The sequence below is a fragment of the Panthera leo genome, chromosome A3 (assembly GCF_018350215.1).
Source record: "Panthera leo isolate Ple1 chromosome A3, P.leo_Ple1_pat1.1, whole genome shotgun sequence".
Taxonomy (NCBI): domain Eukaryota; kingdom Metazoa; phylum Chordata; class Mammalia; order Carnivora; family Felidae; genus Panthera; species Panthera leo.
In genome coordinates this window covers 48,008,717-48,022,820 of record NC_056681.1, presented here as the reverse complement: position 1 = coordinate 48,022,820, position 14,104 = coordinate 48,008,717, and the positions used below count along the sequence as shown (strand labels likewise).

The following is a 14,104-nucleotide window of genomic DNA, read 5'->3' as shown; positions in this document are numbered from 1 at the left end:
AAGCCAGTGGCTTAGGAATCAGTATTTCTTGAACATCCTTTGGAGTTTCTGCATTGGGCCAGCTTTGGGAGCTGCTTTATTCAACATAATGATGCTGCACTTAAGAGCTTTTGAGTTGGTCTCACTCTGTGAAAATCCCTGTGGACTGCTCTGCTTTGCAAGTGCTTATTTCCAGTTTTGCAGTTTTTCTCATTACTCCTGCATTTACTGCCACCTCTAATTTCCTGCCTCCTTCTTCTCCAATACTGCTTCAAAAGCACACAAATTGGGATTTCGAAGTTAGAGTATTGCATGTAGTAATAGTAAGTAAACCCTGCTTGAAGATCTGATAGAGTGATTCTAGAGCACCTTCAATGTATGAACTCTGCGATCTATGCTTTAGTTACCTTTCAAGGAGTTTCACCCTTGTTGTCTTTCTCTCTAAAGATAGACTTCATTTTCTTAGATATATATTGTGTTCCAGTGCCCACAGTGTATTTATTAATAGTTTAATGTTGTCACAAGTTCTCATTTGGCAGTGATTTTCATATTTGCTTCACCACCTCTGCTTTAGCATTGCCAAATAAATGGTCTAGACTTTGTATTTAAAAAAACAAAAACAAAAACAAAAGCAAAAAACAAAACAAAACAAACAAAAAAACACCTCCTTCCCGGACAGGCCTGGAAATTGTTGGCACACGATAGCATCTATCTATGGATAGTCTTCCTGGCAGGCAGAATTGTGCTCCAGAAGACTCACCCCCTATGGCCAGCACCACGTAAAGGATACGAGAGTTCAAAGCCTCCCATCCATAGAAAATAATTCAGTCAATTAAAAGAGTGGATTACGCATATATAGCATAAATGCAACTCATTTATAACCAAGGAGGAGAGGGCCAACATAAGGCTGAAATATGGGGGGACTGAAAAATAACTCTGAATTTATATTGGGGAAAATAATTACATTCTTAAACGCCTTGCTCTGGAGATAAAAATGGCTCTCTCTGCCAGCTGTTGCTGGCGGGTGGGTGGGTGGATAGGCATCACATGGTTAATGAAATTGCTTTTGGTGGCTGCGTTACATTCCCTTTTGCAAAATTGGGGCGTAGGTTGAACGTTCCAATCTGTTATCCTCCGTTTGCTCAACCATCCCATTGCCAGGTTATCAGTCGTGGTGAGCAGGGATTCCTGAACCAACGTGAGGCTGCATGTTTGAGGTTATCCTTACTGGAAAGCCACGGGGCATTTTCCATTTCCCCGTATACTTGAAAGATTAAAGTTCACCTTGGACTAAGACCCATACAGAGAGTCACGCCCCCCATCTCGAAATCCCGGGCGCCGCTAGTCCGCTAGCTCAGATCTCCACCCGGCCCGGCTCAGCGGCCTTCTGGGAATTGTAGTTGAGGCCTCGCGCATCTCCGCCGCCAGTGACCAGCCTTGGACTACAAGTCCCGGTAGGCCTTGCGCGCCATGCCTGCGCGACCGGCTGCTGCGAGAGGAGGGTGAAAGCGCGGAAGGCGCATCCGAGCCAGGTTAGGAGGTTGTGGCGGCGATAACAGGCGACATGGACAGCGCGGGGAAGGAGCGTGAGGCGGTGCAGCTGATGGCGGAGGCGGAGAAGAGAGTCAAGGCCTCCCACTCCTTCCTCCGAGGGCTGTTTGGGTGAGCGCTAGACCGCGCGTGCCCTGAAGGGGTCTCCTCCCAGGCCCTCTCCCTAGCTGCCCGACCCCCATGCGCGCCCTGTTGAATCCCCCCTCCACCTCTGGAACGCCCAGCGGCCCTCATTTCCCATACATCCTCCAGAGAGCTCCTAAGTCTTAGAGCCTCCCAGGGACCCCTCTCCCAAGAACGCCCCAGGGGATCTCAGCACCCCTGCGTGCCCCCCATCCCCTAAAGCCCCCAAACCTCTCCCTCACACGCTCCCCAGAACCTCTACAGTCTCTCGCGGTCCGTCAGCCGCAGCGCACCCTCCAGATATCCCCTGGGGTCCCCAGAGGGCCCCACCACCCCTCCACGCCCCCTCCGGCCCGGCGCTGTCCCTGCGTTGTTGCGGGGGTCCCGTGGCCTCTTTTGGAGGAGGGCCGTCACCGCCGCGGCAGGACAGTTTGTTCTTTTCCCCACGGCTGAACCCGCATCTCTCAGAGACTTGGGTTGGCCGGAGGCGAACCCAGGAGGAGCCGGAGGGGAACCCAGGAGGAGCCGGAGGGGCGGGTCCGGGGACCCCTGCCCCGGCGCCTGGCCCGCGCATCTGGGGGCATCTGGTTGGGCGGTGGGCCCCGAGCAAGAGCAGACTGGCGCGGCGCCCCCGTTCCAGAGATGGGGTGCTCCTTTGCCTTGCGCCAAGTAGGCATTTAATAAACGTTCGTTGGAGAAGGAATACGTTTTCTCAGTATAGTATTTTTACTTCACCAGAGATTGATCGGTTTGCCAGGGCCTCCTGTTTGATTAAGGATAAACGCAGCTCCTAAGTAGGCGTCTTTTGGGAATCCCGTTAATTTTCTGTAATTTTCTGTTCTCCTGGGGTAAGGTTTTAAATTCGGACTTCCCAAAAAGCAGAGCCTGTACTGACCGTTCTGGGTGGTTGAATATGTGAATGATTCAGCTGTTTAGGATTAGAGAGGCTGAAATTTCCTGGTGGTGGTGGTGGTGGTGGTGGTGGTGGTGTTTTTCTTTTTGAAAGTGAAGATCCTTTGCCGACAGCAAGAACATATTTTTATTTTTGAGAAGGACCAATACTTAATTGTTACATTATTCAACAATTTTATTTTATGTACTAAATTCAGTTTGGAATCTGCTTGTTTTGCCATCTTCATTCTCTTGATTATAATATAATACTTTACCATTGTGGATACATCTCCAGGAAATGCTTAGATGCAGGTTTCATGCAGTGCACAGTAGTACAGGAAGCAAAGATGCATAAAAGTAAAGGTTCCTAACCTCAAGAACCTTGGGAAGGGCATTTATCCTAGCTGGTTTCTAAATTCTCCTGTGATGTGTAGTTTGGAACATAGCAGTGAATTATAACTTTGTTCCCCTTTAAAAGTTATGATGATTTATAAGGAGCATTCTCTCATGCTTGATGCTAACACCAAACGATAGCGCCTTTCTGTGATTCATAAAGCATTTAAAATATATTTGAATAGAATTTAATGTCCTAGCACCTCCTGCCTGGAGGTGATCTTAATGTCACAGCATATTTCAAGTCAGGATGTGTTTCCCTGGAAGAGAATCTATAATTGGCAGAGGAGAACATTACAGCACTTGATACTTGACTCAAGGGAACCCTCCTTTTTGTGAAGTGGTGTTGGCGTTATTGTTTTGATGAAGCTTGGCCAAGTCTTGAGCCAATAATCCTAAAAGGATTTTGAAAAGGCTTTTGTTTGTAAACAAACATCTTTTCTCTCCTTGATTGTTGATCACCTATTTCATTGACAGGCCTTATAGGAAAACTGTTGTCTTTAACCTGCATAAAAGTCATTGCGTCCCAGGTCTGGCCTGGATATGGCAGGCTTTTGGATGGGGGGCAAGTTACTTAGCCTCTCCGTGCCCCAGTTTCGTCTGCTGTAAAAAGGGGTAATAATAGTACATCTAATAGTGAGGGTTCAGTGAGTTTATGCATGTAAAACATTTAGAACCATTGGAGAAGGTGACTATGATATTAATTAGCATACTTGCCAAAATTGTCAGCTGATATTTACCAAGGAAGTAGAGGGCCAGACAGATTAAGTGACTTTGACAGGATTTCAGAGCCAAAGACCTTTAGGACTGGATCTTTGGTCCTTTAATGAAAGATTTGAAAGGGCTTTGTACCATGTGTTATTTATCCTATGGGGAGTAATTGTGTTATTTTCAGTGATACTTGGTTCCAGGAAATCTTGGGGAAGAAGAGTACTCAGTTCTCTGAGTTTTAATAGTATATAATTACTTGAAGCTAAAAACCAGCCCTAGTTTCTCTGTCAGTTACTGTGGGAAGACCGATTCTGTGTCAATTTTAGATGTTTAGAATCTTCTATTATGTCTGGCATCATCTGTACCTGTCCTCATCCTTCTAGACTGGGTTACCTGGTAGTCTACCCTGTCACCCTTCTTTTGATACAGAATTTTCCCATCTACTTGTTATTCTTTCTTGAAACCACAGTGTAGTCCACTTCCATGTCAGACTCCTGAGTTAACAAAACTCACATACCGATGTATCATCAGTGTCAGTATCATTTGAGCCATGTATTTAAGAGCCGACCAGTTCGTGCTTTAAAGGCGACAGATGATGCTGTTTTGATGACATGGCAGCCATTAGAATTAGAAGGTGCTCAGCCTATTGCAGCATATTTTACATGGACTCATTCTCATTATCCTAACTGCAGATTAAAATGTATTAGGAGCTCATCTCCTTCACTCCATGTTTATCCAGCACCCACACTGGTTTTGTGGCAATACTGTATTGTTACTACTATACTATAGCTCTTCCTTTTTTGTTGCTTTCAGTAAGATTACATGAAAATATACATTGTATGTTCCCGAGAAAAGGTCAGTCATGTATTCTGTGTACAAGGCACAAGTCCCATGCTAGTCTGCAAGATGTTCCTAAGCCACTAAGGGGTGCAACCATCACAAAATACCCCTTATTGGTGTTCTTCTTTTCTTCTTGACTGCCATTTAGACAGTAGTGAGTTTTTGTAGTTGTGGAATTGAATTAAAACTTACTCTTTCTGAAGGGCTTAGCACAGTATAGCAAAACTACCACCAAAAGAGTAGCGTTTTCAATTCGTTTGTTCCCAGGAGTGAGCTATTAAATTTTGTAGTTAATTTCAAATTCAAATGTAAAATCTTAAAGAGCTGCAAGTGAGATCTTAAACTGGCCTGAGTATGACAGTAAAGTAAAGTTTGGAGTTGCTAAGGCATCTCTTGCTGTCTTCTCCATCTTGTTGTAGGAGGCCAGATGGGGGCTAGCCAGCACAGTACACATGAAAGGGAATGGCTGCTTGAGAATGACAGTCAGAAGATGTTCTGCATGGTTAATACTGCCTTCTCCTGCTTTTGAATGCTGTCCAGTCATAAAGCTTGTAAAGAGCCATAAATTTGGCAGTGTCAAAGTAAATTTAATGAAAGATCCTACTGGGTTATCTTGAAACAATTATGAGTCTACAATTTCCTAGCTGATTTTGAAAATTGGGAATATTTCTTAAACATTGTAGGCCATAAATTTTCAGTATTCTTCACTCAGCTTTATTTCTACAGAGATTGTGTTTAAGTTTTGCCAAAATATGGTGAGGACATATGATAGCATTTGTAAAGCATTTAGGACCCCCTCAGTTACAATAGATACTCAAGTGCAGATTGAACGTTAAAAAAAGAAAAATCATTAAGCTCAGATTTATTTAGAGACAAGTAGTATAGTATATGAAATATATATGTACATTTATTATAAATTTATTATGTTAGAATATAAAAAATAGACCTACATATTGGGTAATTATAACATATATACAAGCTATAATAATGTATCCTATATTATTACATATAGGAAGACCAAACCTAAGTTCAGTCTCTCTCTATTAGTGTGGTGACCCCTAGCCCAGTAAATCATTCTTGGAGTTTGTTTTTCTCAGCTTTCAAGTGGGCAAAGGGAAAGAATCTGCTTTTCGGAATTGTAAGGATTGACTGAGGTATTAGAATGCTTATTAAGCTGCATGGAGCTATATTACTGTTAATTTATGAACATTTGGTTTTCTAATATTAGTGCCAAGTTACAGTTTATGTATCAAATGGCAAACTCTTTCTAGATTGGCCTTATTCTGTTTGTATTTTTGCAGTTTTTGCAGTGCTCACCGTATATTCTCTCATTCTCATGAGCCCTGTGAGGTGTGTTTGTTTAGAAGAGGTAGAAGGGGACCCAGCACCCCAGAAGAGTTATATTTTGAATGTCTCTTTAATATCTGTGGAGACAAACATGATTTTTCTCCTTAGTTACTAATATGTTAATGATTGGATAGCCTCATATTGAACTGTTGGGGTGTTCCTTGAATTCCTATGGATTATAATGTATTGTTTTTTAATGTGCTATTAGATTCTGTTTTTAAATATTTTCTTTTGAATTACTGTCTTTGCAATTCATTTGTGGATGGTCCATCAAGTTGAAGTATTGATGTGACAAGTGCCTCATGAGAATACAGACATTTTCCTTTCACCCGGTGCTCTGGTCTTTGAAGGTTCAGGTTGGAACCCTTTTCTAGTGAAATCTGGACTTTTTTTAATGTTCTTTATTTCAGTAGTTGTTTTCCTCTGTCACTTTTGTGTTTGTGTGTTTCCCCTTCTCTCTTGATTCTTTTGATCCTTTTTCTCCTAACAGCTAATATTTTGACTGAGAGGTATTATGAGTTTCCTGTTTACTGCTTTATTTACCTCTGTTGCTCCTTTTCTTTTGCCCTCTGGCTCCTTTGGGGAAAATGGAGGATGGAATATTTCAGTATTTCCGTTATTTTAGTTATGTGGATCCAAATATTGATGTATGAGTTTTCCTTTAAAATTGTGTTAATGTTTTAATTGTATCCCCCAGATCCTGGTATATAGTGTTTTTTATTGTAATTCGTTTCCCCTTTGTCCCAAGAGTTGTTTGCAGGTTGTGTTCCAGATGAAGGTGCTTTTTTCTTGTATGAGATTTTTATTTTTTTATTTTTTTAATGTTTATTAATTTTGAGAGAGGGAGCACAACTGGGGAGGGGCAGAGAAAAAGGGGAACAGAGGATCCGAAGCAAGCTTTACACTGACAGCAGCTAGCCCAATGTGGGTGGGACTCGAACTCAGGAACCATGAAATCATGACCTGAGCCGAAGTTAGACACTCAACTGACTGAGCCACCCAGGCAGCCTGATTTTTTATTTCTGGTTTTATTTCATTATAATCAGAGAACTTACTGAGGTTTTCTTTCCCACCTGATATATGATTGGTGTTCATGAATGGCCCGTGCACACTTGCAAAGAAGGTGGATGTTCTCCTCGGAGTGTATGACTTGATAGAGATCCTGAAAATCTAGGCATTGATTATGTTGTCAAGGCCTTTCACATTTGTGTTTATTTTTTGTCCCCTTGACTTGCTTTGGACTAATGGGTATAGTCATGTCTCCTCTTATAAGTGTGTTTCTGTCTTCTTGCATCTCTTGTCTTGTAGTTTCTGCTTTATAAAGGTGTCTACTATGTTTTGGTATATAGATGTTCACAACTACTATAATTTCATTATGAATTGTATCTTTAGCATTAAGAAGTGAATTTCTTTCTTTCTTTTGATGTTTTTGAGCTCAAATTCTGCCTTGTTGGATACTGGAGTAGCAGTCCTTGCTTTCTTATTTGCGTTTGCCTGCTTTTAGGACTGTATTATGTAAGAGGATTGTACATTCTGCCTGCTGCCGTGGGACCTGTGCTGCTGGGCTCTGGGCAAAGTGCACTTCCCCTCCCCATTGAGTCTGTCCTGGCCCTTGGCTGACTTTGGGGGAGCAAGTGCAAGGGGGTGTGCACTCTACCCAAGCGGAAGCTGCAGGGGCTATCCCTTGCTTCTGCTGTGGTTTTTCTCTGTCATAAGAGTACACTAGAGAGAGGGCTGCATTCAGAATAGAGAGACATGACACATGGAGAAAGAACCAGCACCATCAGTCTGCAATAACAGGTAAAGTGAGTGAGAAAGAAGCTTGTGGAGATTGGGCAGTTATTTGTTGTTGGAACAAATCAAATAAAAGTTGGTTGATGTATGTGGTATCCTTTTGACCATGTCTTTATTCTTAAACCTTTCAGAATAGCTTTATTTTAGTTGTATTTCTTGTATTGAGCACACAATATTGTATTGGCTTTTGTTTTCTGAGAAAATCTAAAAATCTTCAGTCCATTTATATTATTGGTACGACTGGTATATGATTGGTTTTTAATTCTGTCATCCTGCTTTGTTCTATTTATTACGTGTAATGTTTTATTTGCAGTCTTCATGTGATCTCTTTTCTTTGGTTTTTATTTAGGAAATTTTGTATTTTTGTTCTACTGGTAACCTTTTTTAGTACCCTTAGCTCCAGTAAGCATCTAGAATTTGTTTGCTGTGAAAGACACCCATTACCTATGTGCCAATCACTGAGCCTGTTCTAAATTTTCCCCTTTGTCCAGTGATATGTATGTGGGAGGACAGGGTTCAGTTATTTGTACTTTTTGGGAACAGATGTTGGGAAGATCTGTTTTGGGAACAGATTCTGTCTCTTTTTGTTTGTTTTTTGTCTTAGATCTATAATAAAACATATTCCGTGCCACCACCATCAGCATTTTTACTTATGTTCCCTAGTTATCTCATAGATGGAAGCCAGTGCGATATTCCTTAAGTTCTTGCTTCTATCGCTGGTATTTAATGGTTGGCTTGGCTGGTTGTATAATATTTGGCTCACACTGTTTTTCCCTTGAGCTTGCTTAGAAATGTTTCCTATTGTTTTGCTTTGTATGTTGTCTGCTTTGTATGTTGCTGTTGACGTCTGGTTGAAGTTAACCTGATTTTCTTAATTTTGTAAGTGACTTTGCCTGGAAGCCTGGAGCTTTTCTTTATAAAATATAATAGTTTTATTATATGTGTTTTACAGTAGACCATTCTGAGTCCGTTTTCCCAGTACATGGTAGGCCCTTTTGGTATTTTGATTCAGTTCTTCTTTTGTTTCCATAAAATTTTCTGAAAGTGTAGTTTTAAGTATTGTTTCAATGTTTTGATATATTTTACTTCCCTTTTCAGGGACTCCAGTTACATGGATATTGGCTCTTTGCTTATCCTCTCTGTCACTTTTTCTTAGATCCTTTTCCCTCCCTTGTTTCATTTCCATTCTCGTGGGTGTTTTTATTTTTCTCCTCAGTGTCAGTAGAATCTGTTCTCCCTGTAGGTGTGTTCTAGCCAAGATTTTATTTCTGAGATTATTTGGTCTTTTTCTTTCTTTCCTTCTAGAATTTCTAGAATTTGAAACGAGTTCATAGTCTTATTTTTTGTGCATGTAAGGAAGGAAGAACTTCACCTTTTTTCTCTACTCCCCTGGGTTCTCCAGCTGGGGCTCTACAAATTAGACAGAATATAGACTAACAAGAATAAATAGTGTATTGAACATGTACAGTGATGGGTAACTCAAAGGGGTGATTGGAACTTGGGCTTATAGCATCTTAAAGAACAGTGCATTTGTAGAGAAGTGTCAAGACAAAAGGTTTTAGGCTTCCAAGAAGCAGCAGACTGGAGAACAAAGGAGTGAGGTTTGTTTGTGCAAGCCCATCTCTGTATCAACTTTCCATCTACTTCACGACCATAAAACTTTTCCAGGAGAGGGGATTTATGGCAGTCCCCATTTCTTAGAAGTTTCGGCATTTGTTCAAATAGGGGAAGCTCTGAGAAAGGGTCTTTCTGTATCTGCTATTCTCATTTTCCTCCATTCTCATTTTCCTTATGCCAAAGTAGTTTATTTTGAGGTGGAATATTCTGTTCCCCTGAATGCTCTTGCATTCTGAATTTTGAATTTCTGAACTGTGGTATAGTTTCATATCTATAAATGATTGTTTAATAATATTTAAGTTATATGGGATTGTTTGCCTTGGGATAGTTTGGGGGGAACATTTTTGTCAGCTGCAGAGTTTTTATTCTTGGAACATTGTAGCTTTGTATGGATGCTGCTTACCTTTTTCTGTTTAGAGAGTGTTGGAGTTTCTTGGTCTCATAACAAAATTTGTTTCTGTGATGAAAGATGAGGGGTTTGGGTGGTTTCACGGGTTTCTTAATTTGAACGCTCTCTTCTGTTGATACCATTAAGGACTTTTTTTGATGACAAGTATAAGGGAGGGGTGAGTAGGGGCTTGGTGTGACTCCCAATGCTGTGACACCCCTTTGTTTTCTAAGACTCTTAGCTTCCACCACTTGCTGTCTTTCCCTTCACGACTAAGCTTCCATAGATCTGCCCCTGCCTTCCCCAGAAGCAGGGCCACCTCTAGCCAAGTTCCCCTCTAGTTCCCCAGGCCCAGTGCTCCAGCCCTCTAGGTCTCCACCTGGCTTCCATGTTCCCTCACTCTTGTGCAGCCCTTCCTTGCTGCTGGACCCTGCCTCATCCCCTCATGTCCATGCATTTCCTCCTGTCGTCCAGCAGGAGCAGTGTCACTGGCTCTGCTAGTTGGGGGGTTTTATTTCTCCAGTCTATTATTTCTTCATCTTGTTGAATTCTCTCTCCTAATTTTGCTGTTGGCACGGATTACAGGTGGTTGTATCTGCTTCTTGTTGATGTGTCTGGGTTTGGAGGATGTTAGGACAAGTTGGTATTTAGTCACTAACCATGATCCTGTAGAATTTACAGGTCTCATCAGTGTTTCTTCCAGATTGAGATTCAGTTTGAAGATTGAATTTTTATAAAGATTGAGATTAAATGTAAAAACTTCTCATGACAAGTCATGTTGTGCATGTCATTTCTGAGTTTATCCAATAATTACTGTTGTTCGTTTTCTTGTATATTTAAGTATCTTGATTTGTTTTATTAATAGGTCCAAATATACATTCTCTTCTCTGTAAGAAAGGTGACTCTCCATACCAAGTCCAGGCACTGGGACTGTTACCAAAATCAAAACCAACTTTCTTTGCTCTACATGTTCTCGCAAACTTCATTTCAGGAAATGACACTTTTGTCAGACATTCCTTAAATGTCTCAGATTGTTTCCTGTGTCTAAGAATCTATGATTATTTTTAAAGTGAAAAGTTCTCAGAAAATGGAATCCAGAGGCCAAGACAGGGCACTGAGGCTGCATCAGTGTTGATGGTGTGGTCCTCATGCCCAGCTTCTGCTGGCTGCTCTGGTGGAATTTCTCTGAGGCCCTGGAGGGGCTGCCTGCTCTGTGCTGGCAGGACCTATCTAATAAATGACAGTATTCCTATAGTCTGACTTTGTCCAAAACTGTGTCCTTGTCACTACTCCTCCTATTACTGTTTGTGAAAAAACAAATGACCTTGATCTAATGGTTTTATAGACATTTTTGGTATAAGAGTTCAAGGTAGCTTGATGAAGAGCTTCTCCCTGCTGCAGACCTCTACTCTCTGCATCGCATGAAAGAAGTTGGACTGTTTAGAAATATATTAAACTTAGCAGTTAATTAATCTTGAAAGGGTTGTGTTTATCTAGGAAAACAAGTTTTTAGAATCTAGAGATTATAGAAATGAAGTGCAGATGAAAATAAGTTGCTTATGGAAGGTAAAAAATAGAATAAATAGTTCTATGTGGCTGTGATGTTGTGATATAATGGGAAGTATATATTTGTTCTTCATCCCTGGTTCCTGACACAGTAAAGACCTTGTGGGATCCTGAGTGGTGAGGGTGAGAGAAGCATTTCCTGTATCATAATAAGCCCCTTTCAACCATACTGTAGTGTATGCTAATGAGGTGACTGTTGGTGGGTTCCCAGTTGGCTTCAGGATGGGGGCTGGTTGTCAGAGGAGCCAACCATATGATTAGAGGGTTAGAAATTTCGGCCTCACCCCTAAGCCTCCCAGGAGGGGAGAGGGGTTGGGGACTGAGTTAATCACCAGTGGCCAGTGATCAGTCATGCCTGTGTATGGAACCTTAACAGAACTCTAAATGATGGGTTTGGAAAACTTCTGAGGTGGTGAGCATGTGGAGGTGGTGAGCATGTGGCACCCCTGGAGCTGGTGTGGATGCCCCTTGCACTCCCTGCCTATATACCTCCCTGGATACATCTCTTCCATTTAGCTGCTTCTGAGTTACATCATTTGTGATCATAAATAGTTTCCCTCAGTTCTGTGAGTTCTACCAAATTAATCAGATTGAAGAGGGGGTTGTGGGAACCCCTGATTTGTAGCCAAGTTAGAGATATGAGTACTTTGAGGACTCACTGCTTGAGATTGGTGTCTGAAGTGGGGGCAGTCTTGTGGGACTAGGCCCTTAACCTGTGAGGTCTGCACTGACTGAGTAGTGTCACAATTGAATTGAATTGTAGGACACCCAGCTGGTGGCTGCAGAGAACTAGAAAATTGCTTGGTGTGGAAAATGCTGCAGGTTTGATGTCAGAAGTGTTGTGAGTAGAGAAACAGTGTTTCTATTAATGGTAGAGATATTTTAAACAGATTCCTAATTTTCCTCTCCTTTTCTGGATGCTTTCTGTATTTGCTTATTGTTTCGAATGATATATGGGAACACTATCAAAAAACTGTACTATGGATAGTTTCTTCCATCCAGACTCTGAGAAGTCAGCATTATTATTGAGGCCTGTGTGCCAAGCCCTGTGGTAGTGTCTGTCCTCAGTCAGCCTATAGGCTAAAGTAATGTTGCTCATAGTGAACATAAGGAGCTGTCCTGTTTGTGGGGCTTCTCCCTGTTTGTAGTCCTTTGGTGTAGTTTGACATCCCTTCAGCATACTCTGATGATAGGGTTAGATTTTGTCTCTAATTCTGCTTTCACATTATCACAGCACTGTCAGTTATCACCTTTTATACTTTTACTCAGGTATTTTGTGATTTTAGAAGCAGCTTTATTTGTACCTCAGCAGTTGCCTCCTTTGCTTTTGGGTAGGTCTCAGGATGTGTGTGCCATTAGTCCTCATGATTCTACTTTAACGTCCCCCTCTTCCCACCCACAGTCTTAGAAGAGGATGTACTATAGTTGCCAGTGTTTTGTAGTGCTCTGAAATAGTTCTTACTCAGGATGAGGAAAAATCAAGACTTTAGATTATTCGAGGATTAATTGGTTTTTAAAAGATCAGTGATTTGTCTGCATGTAAATATTATTGGAGCTCCTTGAAATAATGGGATGTAATTTCCCAGTCTGGCTTCTTCTCCCTCTCCCCCCACCTCCCCAGCATCTGAATGGGAACAGACAGGATGGGATTGCAGCTCTGCAGTTCACTAGTGGGACATGTCATGGCTCTGACCACATCTCTTCAGTGGAACATGGAAGGTGGGATGAGTACTCTCAGATCTTTTCCAGCCCTGAAGTTAAATATTTTTTCCTCAGCATTCTGATCTCCTCTTGGGCAAGAACATTCTTTTCTTAGCCTTTCTGACATTTACTGATCTCAGTGAATGTCTCCTGAATAAGCATAATCAAGAAGAGGAGGGAGTCAGCCTTGCTCATAGAATTGAGGGGTGGTGGGGTCAGCTGGGGCTGCATGGTGGAGAGGATGGAGGTGATGGTGGTGGTGGTAGAAGTGGTGGTGGTGGTGATGATGATGAAGGTGGTGGTGGTAGAGGTGTCGGTAATGGTAGTGGTGAAGGTAGAGGTGGTGAAGGTGATTGATGATGGTGTAGGTGGTGGTGGTGGTGGTGATGGAGGTGTTGGTAATGGTGGTGGTGATGGTAGTGGAGGTGTTGGTAATGGTGATGATGGTGGTGGAGGTGGTGAAGGTGATTGATGGTGGTGGAGGTGGTAATGGTGGTGGTGATGGTAGTGGAGGTGTTGGTAATAGTGATGATAGTGGTGGAGGTGGTGAAGGTGATAGATGATAGTGGTGGAGGGAATGGTAGTGGTGGTAGTGGTTCTTATGCAGGCTAGTCACTGTTTTCTTTCATGGTGGAGAAAGCATTTTCTTCTTCAAATTCAGGATAGGATAATCTCCAAAAATAGTTAAGTTTGTCTCAAGTTAGCTTTTCTTCTTGTCAGTTCAGTGCCATGTACTTAAATTCTATCACTTCATAATGTAGATCCTCTCATAGAAACTTGTTTCTCTTTTCAAGGATCTTATACCTCATTTATAGAGGCCTAGGATAACAATCATTTGAATTATTTGAATGTGAATTCTGAATGTTTGTCCTTAAAACTTATAAAATTTAACTTTCACATGCATAGAACACAGTAGGCATTTGGAGTGATTTCAGAAGTACATTTTTCATGAATTCTTAAAGTTATGTTGTGTTTATGACAAGTGAGTTTCTCTGGTGCTTTGAAAATGAGTATACTTCTTGTGATTCTGTTTTAGGAGAGGTGAGGGTCTTAAGTCTTCATAAAAAAATACATTCATTATTTATATAATGATCACTGAATTTGACATCAGGTGTCAGCTCCACCACTGACTTTAGCTGGATGACCTTGGGCCAGCCATTGACTTCCAGGTACAATTTTCTCTTCTGTCAAATGTAGTTAGCA

General features: G+C 41.6%; 1 protein-coding gene across 3 annotated transcripts in view; it reads left to right on the top strand.

Annotated features, from left to right (window-relative positions):
- Positions 1-1,489: 1,489 nt before the first annotated feature.
- The window catches only part of NAPB (NSF attachment protein beta), a 40,868-nt gene continuing 28,253 nt past the window's right edge, over positions 1,490-14,104 (top strand). The window contains exon 1 of one of the 3 annotated variants that reach the window (XM_042931772.1): positions 1,490-1,641. In XM_042931772.1, coding sequence (XP_042787706.1) covers positions 1,544-1,641 — 98 coding nt within the window. In that variant the 5' untranslated portion in view covers positions 1,490-1,543. Of the gene's footprint in view, positions 1,642-12,767; positions 12,920-13,939; positions 14,071-14,104 lie in introns of those variants that run through there. The other 2 variants (XM_042931775.1, XM_042931773.1) reach the window with 2 other exon arrangements.